General features: G+C 32.3%; 2 protein-coding genes across 3 annotated transcripts; one reads left to right on the top strand and one right to left on the bottom strand.

Annotated features, from left to right (window-relative positions):
- The first annotated feature begins 3,110 nt into the window (after positions 1 to 3,110).
- RpL27 (ribosomal protein L27) lies at positions 3,111 to 5,138 on the top strand. 2 transcript variants are annotated; one of them, XM_089702736.1, is made up of 3 exons: positions 3,111 to 3,210; positions 3,549 to 3,778; positions 4,922 to 5,138. In XM_089702736.1, the coding sequence occupies exons 2-3, from the start codon at positions 3,560 to 3,562 to the stop codon at positions 5,105 to 5,107; spliced, it is 405 nt and encodes a 134-aa protein (XP_089558862.1). In that variant the 5' UTR covers positions 3,111 to 3,210; positions 3,549 to 3,559; the 3' UTR covers positions 5,108 to 5,138. The 2 variants fall into 2 exon arrangements, with proteins under 2 accessions (XP_089558862.1, XP_089558863.1); XM_089702737.1 differs by having other exon boundaries at positions 3,194 to 3,316.
- Positions 5,139 to 6,605: 1,467 nt separating this feature from the next.
- On the bottom strand, positions 6,606 to 12,416 carry DCTN2-p50 (dynactin subunit 2). The gene is made up of 9 exons (XM_089702735.1): positions 12,238 to 12,416; positions 11,962 to 12,164; positions 11,559 to 11,694; positions 11,123 to 11,229; positions 10,222 to 10,338; positions 9,569 to 9,644; positions 9,034 to 9,183; positions 7,962 to 8,058; positions 6,606 to 7,428 (listed from the first exon to the last, which is right to left on the bottom strand). Exons 1-9 carry the CDS (start codon positions 12,271 to 12,273, stop codon positions 7,247 to 7,249), a joined length of 1,104 nt encoding a protein of 367 aa, XP_089558861.1. The 5' UTR covers positions 12,274 to 12,416; the 3' UTR covers positions 6,606 to 7,246.
- Between the last annotated feature and the right edge of the window lie 792 nt (positions 12,417 to 13,208).

Raw genomic sequence — 13,208 nt, 5'->3', positions numbered from 1 at the left:
AAGATATGTGCCAAATATTCCGTAGCGAAGGTAGATCAAAATAAACGATAGTAGTTTATTTTGGTACAATTAAAATTAATCGATGGAAATTTTGAGATCGATGGCAATTTTTTTATTAAATTTTATTATTTTCCTTATGAGTGCATTTAACGAAATCCAATGAATACAAATTAACAAATAGAATTAATTTTAATAATGATTTCATTTTTATCTTACTTTTTTAAGTATATTTCAAACGGAATCTTAAAATTTTCTTATTTACTGGGTTGCTAGACGAAATATTTTATTTTATATGGCATGAATGTTGTGCAATAGATATAAGATCTCAAAAGTACCGAATTCTGTTAACGGCCCACGGTAAGTACTTAGGATGTGTGACTTGAATGTAGATATGAATAATGTCGAAAAAGAGATATATGATTTATTTTAAAATTAATTAATGGTTTTAAAAAATAATACTGTAAGGTCAATATTTTTCAGTTTAATAAATAAGAATAGTATTATTTGCATATTATTTTTCTATTATATAAAAAAGAATGAGTGAGTTTTATTACTTTTCAATACCATTATGACATTTTTACCATAGTGACGTAGACCGGTGTGGTTAATATTGCAATAGGTTGTAAATAAGTATACATATTTATAAAGAATATATAATTGTAACAAGTGATTTATGCTATTGTAACTCGCTAGTGTACTATTTGTTACTTTGAAGTGAAACATAGACAAAGTTTTCTATTGATTGTTCATAGCATAGACTGTATATACATTTATTTATAATAGAGTACGAAAACGTACAAGGGAGGACGAAATTAGATAGGGATCAGAAGTATTACATATATTATCACTATATTTATATGCCTTGGTAATGTACAGCAAAATCACCGTGTTAAAAGTGTCTAACATTAAGTTTGTACATATTTAGTTTTAAGGCGAAACTTGTAAATGTGTTTTCGTTATGAATGTTACTATATGTAAAAATTGATGACGTTTGTTTATGGTGCGAGTAGATTTCCTTATTTGACATATCAGTAGCGCGGTGTCAGTTAGCGTCGGTTCTAGTGTTGCCATTCCATAGCGAGTTTGTTTGAATTAAAGTACATTGCAATTAAGTTTTTAAACCAAAATCGCCGGTTCGATTTTTTTAATGGTTGTATGATGTAACATAATGACACTGAGCTATGTCTTGTAATTATTTCTCTATGCCCACATTCCGTTTATTCTTTTGTCTATGCCACGCGAATCACCGGGGTAATGTAACACAAAAGTTGCCACGCTGTACACCTCTTGAGTTAATTCCTCTACACGCGATTGTAACAACTCTTAACTTTGATTAATTAATTCCAAAGATTGTTAATATTATTATCACGTTTTAATTGTACATTTTTGTCTTCCGCAGTGTTTTGGCCTCGCCTTGTGATTAAAGTAGTATCGGTGTAGACTTCGGCGTACTTAAATCTACGCATTTGTTATGTGTTAGCGAAATTTACGGAATGTCATGTAAATGACGCTTAAAACTGATTCAAGCTAGTCTTGTGGGACAGACCGTCGAGTTACCAAGAAATTAAATGTTGGTTGTGTAGCACGGACGGTGTATAAAATGAACGAAAAATATGTCACTTAGGTATAATATTTTACATTATTGCACTTTAAACAGTAACCTGGCAATTTATACATATAAATTTTCATCAAAATCGTTATGTTTATATTTGTTTGACTAACAAGTAACAACGGAATGCAGTAATAAGGATGACTATTGACTATACAGTTGCAAATCGTGCTATGTAACATACAGAGATTGTCAGCGACGCGTCTGGATCCCAAACGAAGGGCATGTTGTAAATCTTTAAATGTTGATTTAATTATAAATGTTTTGTATAGTAAGTTGTCCATTTAAGTTACAGATTAGGTTTAGTACCACGTTATTTAATAGCTCAAAGTGTGTTTGAATGAACGATTGGTTATTGCTCTGTACCACACAGATAAGACTAATGTGTATTATAGTACCTCCTCATAAATCGTTATTACCTATGTGTACGTGACAGTGTTTTATTTTTGTATTTTGATAAAATTTGTGTAAATAATTTTCTTATTTTATTGATATTAAACTCAATTAATCAAGATCTGTTTGCGTTTGTTTTTGTTCAACCCAATTATTGTATGTCTGTGTATATTTTATAGGTACATATAGGAAAAATTTGTTGAAATAGGTATATCTCCTATTTGCATGGTGGTTTATTAATTTTAGTTTGTATTTATTAAAACAATAAATTCAACAATACCTTGTTGGATGCACTACAAGAAGATGAACTATGAGAGGAAAAAGGCATGATCAGTTCATTAAAATTGAACACATGGTAAATGTTAATCAAGAAATACTAGAGGGTCGACAGCCTAAAGCACAGAGCTTAGGCATTATTAATAATAAACAAATCCGTGAAGCGCTTAACGTTTATTTCAAGCAACACAGATTTTCAGCAGTAAAGAGAAGGAACACCTTCCTAGACTTGACGCACTAGCTGAAAGTCACGCAACTTTTCTATAGATAAACAGTAAACATATGCAGGTAACATCACATTATCCAATGTAAACGTTGATGTAAACAATTTTTAAATCAATGAACCATGAGCATTGGCGATTTGAATTTTGAAAATTGAAGCTGAAGTCTGAAGCGAGCCTTTAAATGTCAAATCCCAGAATGATATTGACGTTGACATTTGACAGTGAATTATTACGGTACCTTGCCCTTTGGTATCTTAATTTGGTTCCGACCACGTTCCGACCCATAAAATCATTATTCAGCGCTCATGCAGCAATTCATGAGTTACATATTATGACTTTTAGACTTGACTTTTTTAAACATAATTTTATTCAAATTATTATATGATTATTCAATTGAAGAGTAATTATTTAAAAAAAAGTTCTGAACAAATGCATAAATAATTATTAGTCTACCAGCGATAGGTACTGTGGACGTTATGTAAAAATATAGAAAATATTATGCTTCGTACAAACTGAGGGGGATCCCTTAAAAATTAAAATATTCAAGTCTCAGTTCGAACGATATTTTAATCCTCATTGTTGGTTATGGTTTTGGTTTTATTATATATTTTTTTTTAATTGCAACATATTTGTATGTCAATGTCAATGTCGTTGGTCTAGTATGTCTTTTAAATCTATGGTCTTTTCTTGTTGACGGGTAAAGAGAATGTGAGTTTCGGAAATTGATGAAAATAAATCCAAGAAAATCTATATAATATAAGTCAATAAAGTTTATGCGATTTTATCCTACTTTTAAGTAATAATTAAAGTTTTGGTACGGTGAATATATTTTACGGCACGACCCCGCAATTAATGTTAAAAACTTGTAAATTTGGAAGTGTTTAGGGGTGTTTGTGTCAGTAACCAAATATTGGCAATAATTATGAATTTGTAAATGAAATGCCTTTATTGGAAAAGTCCCAGTGCAGTAATAGTGGAAAAACAAGTGTTTCAATATTGTTTTTATGGTAAAACAAGTGTTATATTGAGGTTATGTTTTTTCACAGATCCATCCAAGATGGGTAAGATTATGAAACCTGGGAAGGTAGTGCTGGTCCTCAGTGGCCGGTACGCGGGCCGTAAAGCCATCGTCGTGAAGAACTACGACGAGGGCACGTCAGAGAAACCCTACGGTCATGCCTTTGTTGCCGGTATCGACAGGTACCCCAGGAAAGTGCACAAGAGGATGGGAAAAAACAAAATCCACAAACGCTCCAAAGTCAAGCCTTTCGTTAAGGTAAATGAGAACTTTTTATACATATAAATTAAGATTTTAAGGTTATGTTTATATTGTCAATATTTTAAATTTTTGTATTTTTATGAAATAAAATAAATACATCTCTAATAGAATCAAAATCGTACACTACAAAATTAAATAGCATCCATAATATTATGAATTTTACGAAATATTACATTTCTGAGCATTTTGTTTAACACCAACATGTGTCAATCTAGAAACAAATAACATATTTTAGTATTATAGATCTTATAGAAAATAGAATATTAATGTATAATATTATATTGTGGAATTAATGTAGGCTTAACAGTAGTTTATAATTGATAAACTTTTAAGTTTGCATTTTCATGTATTGACAACATAATTTAATAAAAAAAGTTCAGATAAGTGCCATAGTATCAATTTATATTTTCTTATTTAGACTAAGTATTATTGTTATAAACTATTAACACTAGATTCCATGAAGCAATAATTATTAACTAAGTGCATACTTGGTTAAATAAAATATGTTCATGACTGTCTTAACTGACTGACTGACTGACTGACTGACTGTTTAAAAGCATAGTTAAACAAATTGATTTGCTAAAGCAAAGGATATATGACTTTAATATTTTGTTTATAATACATGCCCAAATTACCTATATTATTAATTAATATGTTATGTTATTCAGTAATATGCCAATAGTAAGAAAATTTCATCAATTTATTTTACTCCTGAATTCATATTGGCATTTTACATCTGTTTCACTGTACCGTTTGCTTTTCTTCAAGCAGGAGATTAGTATTCCTGGCTATGTTAAATACCATTCTTGTTTTTGTTAGTTTCCATTGGGTAATTCATCAAAGGACCTATGGTTCGATGTATGAACTTATTGTATAAAGTGAAGAGGTTGTACTGATTATATAAGATTAGGCATTAGCTTTAAAATTATAAAAGAATAATCAAAATTGGTTCATCTAGTAAAAAAAGTTAAAAGTTCTGAGGTATCAAATACAAAAAATACATAAAATTGTGTTCCTGTTTATTTTTTTGAGGTTGATTCAATATAAGGAAATCAACTTCATGTCCCATAAACATTATACAGTATACCAGTTAAGATAAATTCAGATCTAGTTAATAAAATGTATGTTATTCTATTTCAGGTTGTAAACTACAATCACCTGATGCCCACAAGGTACTCAGTAGACTTCAGCTTTGAAAAGTTCAGCGCCAAGGACTTAAAGGACCCCGCAAAACGCAAGAAGCTGCGCTTCAACACCAGAGTGCGTTTTGAAGAGAGATACAAGAGTGGAAAGAACAAGTGGTTCTTCCAAAAGCTTAGGTTCTAAGGTGTACTTTAAATAAAAATATCAAAAGCAATATTTGTTGTTTTATTGTTGAAGAAGCGAGATTTCAGGCGCTTTATATTGTGTATATTTCTTAATAGAATTTCGATGTTAACAATTGATAGCAATACAGACAAAATGGTTACCAGTCATAAATTTAGCATTTCAGAAATTTTATTTTTAATCATATCAGTGACATTGGTCATAATTATTATGTAGTAGTGACAATCTAGTTTAAAATATTTGTGAATATCTCCACATTAGTTACATACTTTGATTATTTTGTTATGGGAATTTTACTTGAATCTACCAAAAAATCAATCATTAGTATCTATTCATAAGCAAAGAATTATACACCTCAGAGCAATTAGTTATTGCTCTGAGTAACTACAGTAGTACACGAAAAAATAAATCTGAAGTTATGATTGAATTGAGAAACCTTTTGAAGCCGGTCAAAACACCTGTCACAAATTTTTTATCATCACATCATCTATCAAAGATTTATTAAAAAACGGGCACCCCCTAGTATATGATAGATATAAACTATTGAACAATCTTGAACATAGAAATCTAAATAACAAGACACTTGTTATTAAGATTTCTATGATCTTTAATGTACGCTATATTCTTTAGAAAACTGCTACCAATAGCTACGAGCATGTATATTGTAAGGAGCAATATTTTCAGGAAGACAGCCTTTTAAAGCCATGAATATCTAACCAAAACAGTGTCTGTTAGAACTTTTGAATTAGTTGACCTACATCCTACATGACTATTTTCAAAACTAAATCGATTCGATTTCGATCGCACAACGCCTGAACGCTCTTGTCCGGAAGAAGCGAATTCGTTGCAAAACGTTTCGCATTCGAAAATCTCGAAAATTCGAAATCGCACGCTGGTGAGGCTCCAATAATGTTACGTTCAAAACATCGCTATAATTCAAAACTCAAAAAATTCGCCAGACCCTTGAGATTACGATACGATATGGTACGGACTCATTGTTGCGTTCAGTTTAACGCGCAAAGTCTGACCTAAGTCACAGAATAAGACTAGTAGCCTAGCTATCGAAGTGGACTGAATTCATCTCCAAATGCTCGCGCGTTGCTACGCTCTTTCGGACGCAATGATCGCGATTCGCACGAGAATCGCGTCAAATGCCATCATGGTTTGCGTCTCAGTGGTCAGTCTCGCCGAATTTGCATAGCTTCGTGAAAGAAGGGCCTAACAAAAATATACGCATCGACGAGTTTTAGGAGTAATTCAAGCGGATGCCCGCTTAGGGTTCTCGTCGATACTATAATTTTACTTTTTAGGATCTGGTTACGATGCAAAAAAGGATACTTTACGAAAGTTAAATGATTGCTTTGCGATACTGAATTTCGAGTTATGTAGTATAGTCAGAGTGTAGTGTTTAGAACTGTGTACTCTATAGAAATGGTTTTATTCTAAATTTTATTGCAGTCTAAGACTATAGGTAGGGATGAAAAATAAAACGACTGGATAGGTATAATAATTTCTTTGTATTAAATAAATTATTTTAACCGATAAGCAGTCTAAACTTATACCTAGTGATTTTATACAATAAAAAATGTTCTATCGTATGGAAACATTTAGCATTAAATATTGCATAAATATAGAGATTAACACAAGCAGATAAAAGTAATGGTTCTTACATTTGCATTGGAATGATTTATATTACTCAAAATTTTTAATAACAGTATTTCTGCGTGAAATTTAACATCTACTAGTAGAATTTTCTAATTGATAAATAGAGATATTAGTTTAGCTATGTTCAAATTAATGATTTGACTATAATAATAAAAGCGTTTTCACAACTATAATCAGTGTTGAGCATTCAAATCATAGTATTAAAGTTATAATTAAAATCAATAAAATCATTTCTGCTAGCAAGTATAATAGCAGCCACAGTACATAAAATGCAAATAAGTCATTCATAATAATCATTGCCCTTTAAATCATGGTCCATTTTAAATAACTTTAGGCGACAAGGGTTATATTAATTTTTATTTATTGGTAATACAATTAAGCCGCCATTTCAAAGTGACATTGACAACCGAGATACAGATAATAAATAAACCAAGCTTGGGTTAGATATTTTTATGATATTTTTAATCTGTTCTATCACGCGATGCTGAGTTTCCCGATTCTTTCGTCTAACTTTTTAATTTCTTTCTGTAAGCTGTCGATGTTGTGAGCGAACACTTCTTGCACGCCTTGAAGTAATTGTTTGTTATTTTGAACGCCATTAGCGATTGTGCTTTGTAATGTTTCTAGTTCCGTGAGCGACTTGCCGAAGTTGCTGGCTGTAATAGGAATGTTTGATTAATGAAAATAATTATTTATTTAGATAACTAGCTTACCGCCCGCGGCTTCACCCGCTTTGTCTAAAACTTAATAAATTATATACTAAAACCTTCACGCAAAATAGGCGCTTGACGTCGATTTGCGGAGAAATGCCCGTATATTATTATTATTACTAAAACCTTTCTCTTGAATAACTCGTTCTATTAAAAAAAACCGCATCAAAATCCGTTGCATAGTTTTAAAGATTTAAGCATACAATATAGGGTCATAGGGACAGAGAAAGCGACTTTGTTTTATACTATTTAGTGATGTAAGCGACTGCTGTACGTCTATCTTACTAAACAGAGAATGCTGTATAAATTTTTGTTCTTTCTTCTTAATTTAGAAATTGTAGAGTTGTTATGCGGGTTTTAATTGATCCAAAATACGAAAAACCAAAGGTGTTTTCAAAACAATTGTAATTGGATGAATATACAAACATTAATTTTTTTTTATTGAAAAATAATTAAAAATACAAAAACATGAAATTTACCTTGATTGTGAAGAGCTTCAAGCGCCTCCATCCGTTCGAGTATTTCCGAATGAGAAATGCCATCAATTTGTTTCAACAGATTGTGCAATTCAGTCACCTGAAACATACATTAAAAACCATCAAGACAAATATTATGGCGCCACTACAACGACATGCTCAGAAAAATAACTATATTTTATACTTTTAAATAAAATTATAGTTAATTATTTATTATTTCCCGGCCAACAGAACCTCAAACAAACATATTCTAAGCTATCCTTCTTATCTCCCTCCTCCTTGTAGTTGTCGTTTGTATTGCACGCCTCATAAGCGAAGCGTTGAGGTGGGTACTACTGTCACTTCGCGCAAAACATCTGATTTTTCAAACTTAAAATGTCTTTATGTATCATACATTGCACTTGTAAGATAATACATACACACACATATTAAGAAAAAACACTATTTTTAACGTTCATGATATTTTTGATGTCATTTTTGTTATTTAAACTAGTTAAAAAACAGTTTAAAAAAGTTCTGTCTTGGACGTCCGTGTGTCTGTATGTGCGGATCCTTTTTCTTGTTAACACGATAGCGACCGAAATACTTTACTAATCGAGTCTTTTTTTTTCTCTTACGCTTGAGTATGCTCAGGAATAGAACCCTTTCATTTTTCAGGGTCTGATTCGATGTGGTTTAATTGTTATTAAATAAACAAAAATAATAATTAATAAATATTTATTAAAAAAAAATTATGAGGCGTGCACTTTTGGATTTTCCAAATTATTTTACTATGTAATCTTTACATAATATCATAAAATCGTGCGTGATCTACAATCGATATCCAAGGCAAAGATATAGTTTTTAGAATTTTTGTCTGCTTGTCTCTATAAAATATGTATGTCCGGGATAAACTCAAAAAGTATGCATAAAGCATGTATTTAAAAATTCGTTCAAATTTCTTCAAATTTTGTTTGAATATTACTAACATTTTATGTTATGTTTTATGTTTTGTTGACGATAAACGATTTTTATTTATTAACAAATATATCATAACGCTAAGATCAATAGGAGCTAGTCAATAAATAAAACTAACCTTAGCCTCGAGCTCAGCAGGTCGAGCAGCCTTCAACGCATCGACACTATTCAACAACGCGGCGACCCGTGTCTCAGCGGCCGCTACCTCAGCCGGCCGTAACAACGCCGCTTGGCTCGCGAGCGCCGCGGCCGCACCGCAGAGCGACGCCTGTACAAAGTTGAAAATGGAATGTTGCTTTTTTTTTCTTGCAAGCCATGGATAAATAAAAATTGTGAGGTTGGCTATGGCTATACCTGGCCGCATGGTGAAAAAAAAAGAAATTCTGGAGGAGCATAGATAAAAAATAACATTGTAATAACTGGGCCTGGTAATAACTGCATAGTGCATATGCTATAAAAAAAAAACAATTGGAATGTCAAAATAGTTTTAAAATGGAACAATTTATATTGAAAAGAAAATGTGCAACTTTTGCAACGGAAAGTCAATAAAGGAATTTTTTAATACAAAAAAAACTAATGTTTATAGGTTAAAATATATGGCACAATATTTATGAAAAGCATACTAAAATAATAATTTTATATCTAATAGATACCTCTCCAGTGGCTGTCTGCAATCTTCTGAATGCTTCTTCATCTCTCACACCTGCTGCTTGTTCCAATTTATGTAACCTGGAATTATCAACAAATAATTTATTTATTTATAATCTTTATTGCATACAAAACAAATACAAATTTCACACACACAGACAGGACATTTGATGCAAAGGGCGTAAATAATGTAAATTTTATAAAATAATAATAATTTATTGTCACTCGAAACAATAATTTCATAACATAAATCTTAATTACTAGCTTTGCCCCGCGGTTTCATCCACATTGTTCCGCTCCAGTTGGTCTTAGCATGATGATATATAGCCTATAGCCTTCCTCGATAAATGGGCTATATCTAACACCAAAATAATTTAGCAAATTGGACCAGTAGTTCCTGAGATTAGCCCGATAAACCAAACTCTTCAGCTTTATGATATAACTAGCTTTTCGCCCGCGGCTTCGCCCCCTTTGTCTAAAACATAATAAATTATATACTAAAAGCTTCTTCTTGAGTCACTCTATCTATTAAAAAAAACCGCATCAAAATCCATTGCGTAGTTTTAAAGATTTTAAACATACATAGGGACATAGGGACAGAGAAAGCGACTTTGTTTTATACTATGTAGTGAAGTATAGATTAAAAATATAAATTGACCTGTGTTCCAACTGAGCGATTCTCGCTGTTTGAGCCAAGTTGACCTCAGGCTTCAACTTAAGATGCGCTGTCACCAGCTCACCATGCTTTTTCTTACCATTCACTGATAAATACTCCCTGTAAAAATAATTAAATTCATATAGGCTTGATACGGAAGGAATATTCAAAACTTTGTACCTTATTACATGTTAAATTGTAATTATTGTCCGAGTCATTCTAATCATAAAATCTATATAGGAATATTGAACTTCAGCCAAAAAAATGTTTAATCTTTGTTTTTCTATGCATTATGTCCACTAATACACTTTGCCTACATTAAAGATATTACTGTTATGCTAGGCGTCCACTAGGCGGATCGGGCCGGGCCGCATCGCAACGCAAAAATACGCATTGGCGGATATCGCTTCGCAGGCGGATTTCTGCCGGCGGTGCGCTGCGGCCCGGCCCGCCCCGACCCGTCTAGTGGACGCAGGCAGGCGGATGTGAGCGGCGAGCGTCTGTTAGATAAAATCCGCCTAGGCGGTCCGCCGCGCCCCGTACAGGTGGACGCAGGAGCAAACAGCGCGTCCATTAGAGACGGCCCGTTGCGATGCGACCCGCCCCGATCCGTCTCTAATGGACGCCTAGCATTATAACAAACATAACCAATACAATAAGTATATACTAATATGAAATATGTAAAACCTATAATTGAACTGCTACATATTTGCTTTAATAATACCACTAGCGGTCCGCCCCCGCTTCGCCCGTGGTGCATATTTCGCAATAAAAGGTAGCCTATCTTCTTTCTCAGGGTCTAAATATTGTATGTGCCAAATAAAAATCGGTTGAGAGGTTTATGCGTGAAAACCATACAAACTTTTCCTGTTTATAATATTAGTATATAAGTATAGATACTAACTTTAATTTCTCAGCCTTAGGATCAACTTGGTCTCCCTCTTCCAATTTAAGTTCCTCCAAGAGTTTCTTTGTGGTAATTATTTGTGCAGCTAATTTAGAGTGCTCTTCCTAAAAATTAACATAAAATTTAATAATGCTAATGTGTATAGGGCTAATCAATTTTTGCCATTGATTTACTTTGGTTTTATACCTATTTTTTCAGAACTTCTTTTTTATATCTAGGAGTGAAACTCAGAAACAGTTAAATAACAAACTACTTATACCTGCTGATCAAAAAAGTGAATATTTATAATAATGTTATTAACATAATATGGATAGCTTTATTATTATTTCATCAATTAAAAAAGAAAGCGAAGTAATAAAATCACATCACAAACATTTGTCTGTTATATGTAATTCAATTAAATCATGCAAATATAAAAATGCAATATGCTTACTTTCTCACTCTCAGTAGCCCTATTCTGTTGTTCCGTCACTTGCTCGAGCAGCTCTGAGAACTCACATCTCAAGCGGTTGTACCTCTCTAGAGGAGTCTCTGGTTCGCCCTCCGCAGCTAACTCCCATTCACCAGATCTATGACATTTTGATATTTATATTGCTACAAATCACTAATTGCTAAAGCATTATGTAAAATTTTTTAAGTAGAACTTATTTACAATATGCTACTAGGGTATAATCACATAATAATGAAGTATTTGACTACATAAATATTCATGCATAACTGCATGTATTATAATCATATTAAAAATAAATTGGAAACATAAAAATTATAAAAATAAAACATGTTAGGATAATAATATGTTGCATAGACTACCTATTTTCAATGATTTAAAAACTTACCTATAACCAATTCTTGATTTTCTACTCAATCGATCAGAGAAATCAACATTCCCAGTCAGAAATTTTCCTCTGAACTTGTTGAAAGAATCTTTAACAGAAAGGTGCAGTTGTTCGATGCATTCGTTTTCTTCGTCTTCGTATGGCTCAGGCTGGTCAGCTTCCGGCAAGTCACCAGTTTCATAAACATCAGGTTGATCGTAGGCCTGAAAATATTTGCCCAACGTAATGTAGGTTATAAAAATCAATAATTTCTCGATATTCGTTCATTATACTCACAATTCCCGGAAGATTTTCGTATTTTGGATCAGCCATTGTTACCTACTTTTATCGTTTTTTAGAGAAAGTCGTTTTTGTGTATTGATTTAACAATTTTTAATTTGTTTTATGTACTCATTCATTTATAATTTTATAACAAAGATGACGTCAGTGTCGTCAGAATTTTCAAGCCGTCAATAAAGACATTGACATTGAAAGCTCTCTGCTCTCTTCATTAAAATAATTATTTATGGTAGGCCGCCTGTCCATCTGCAAGAAAAATGCTGTGTGTCCGACAGTCTGTCTGACAGTAGCTTGCAAGTCTAATTCCACGTTTCCACCTGCAAGTAGACCTGCAAGTTGCTGTATGACAGACTGTCAGACATTTCTCGCAGAAGTTTTCTTGCAGATGGAAACGCGGCCTATTATTATTATTTATTATTTAATTATTGCTAATGCTAAGTGGGTTATATTTAGACGTCCTTGTGTCAGTATTTAATATTAAAGAAAAGCATTTTAAAAACTTTCCTTTTTAAAGTGAAACTTTTATTACATCGTCTTAAACTTTTTGGTCTGTGTAGCGCATGTCACGTGACGATCGAACCGTACGATAATTATCGTACAAATACGATAATGTTGTGCCGTTTCACTTTTACCGTGGTTTCATAAAACCACACAACATTTTTTTTTAAATTAGGTTGAAAGAATTTTATCATATTGTGTATTGCGTGTGATTGCGTGACTAATAATTTCCGCAATATGAAACTTTTAATTTTTTGTAATCGGTTCAGAATGTGGTTCAGAAGTATTTGTGTGAAAGAGTAACAAACTGTAATATATTATATACATCCATCCATCCATCGTCACGATCGTCACAAACCTTTAACAAACTTTAGCATTTAAAAAAAATAATTTGGAAAATCCAAAAGTGCACGCCTCATAATTTTTTTTTTTATAAATATTTATTAATTATTATTTTTGTTTATTTAATA

The sequence above is a fragment of the Colias philodice genome, chromosome 13 (assembly GCF_061535455.1).
Source record: "Colias philodice isolate Cphi_HAF_F1 chromosome 13, ilColPhil1 Martin Lab GWU primary, whole genome shotgun sequence".
Lineage (NCBI taxonomy): Eukaryota > Metazoa > Arthropoda > Insecta > Lepidoptera > Pieridae > Colias > Colias philodice.
The sequence above is the reverse complement of the archived record's forward strand: the minus strand, read 5'-3'. Positions and strand labels throughout refer to the sequence as shown.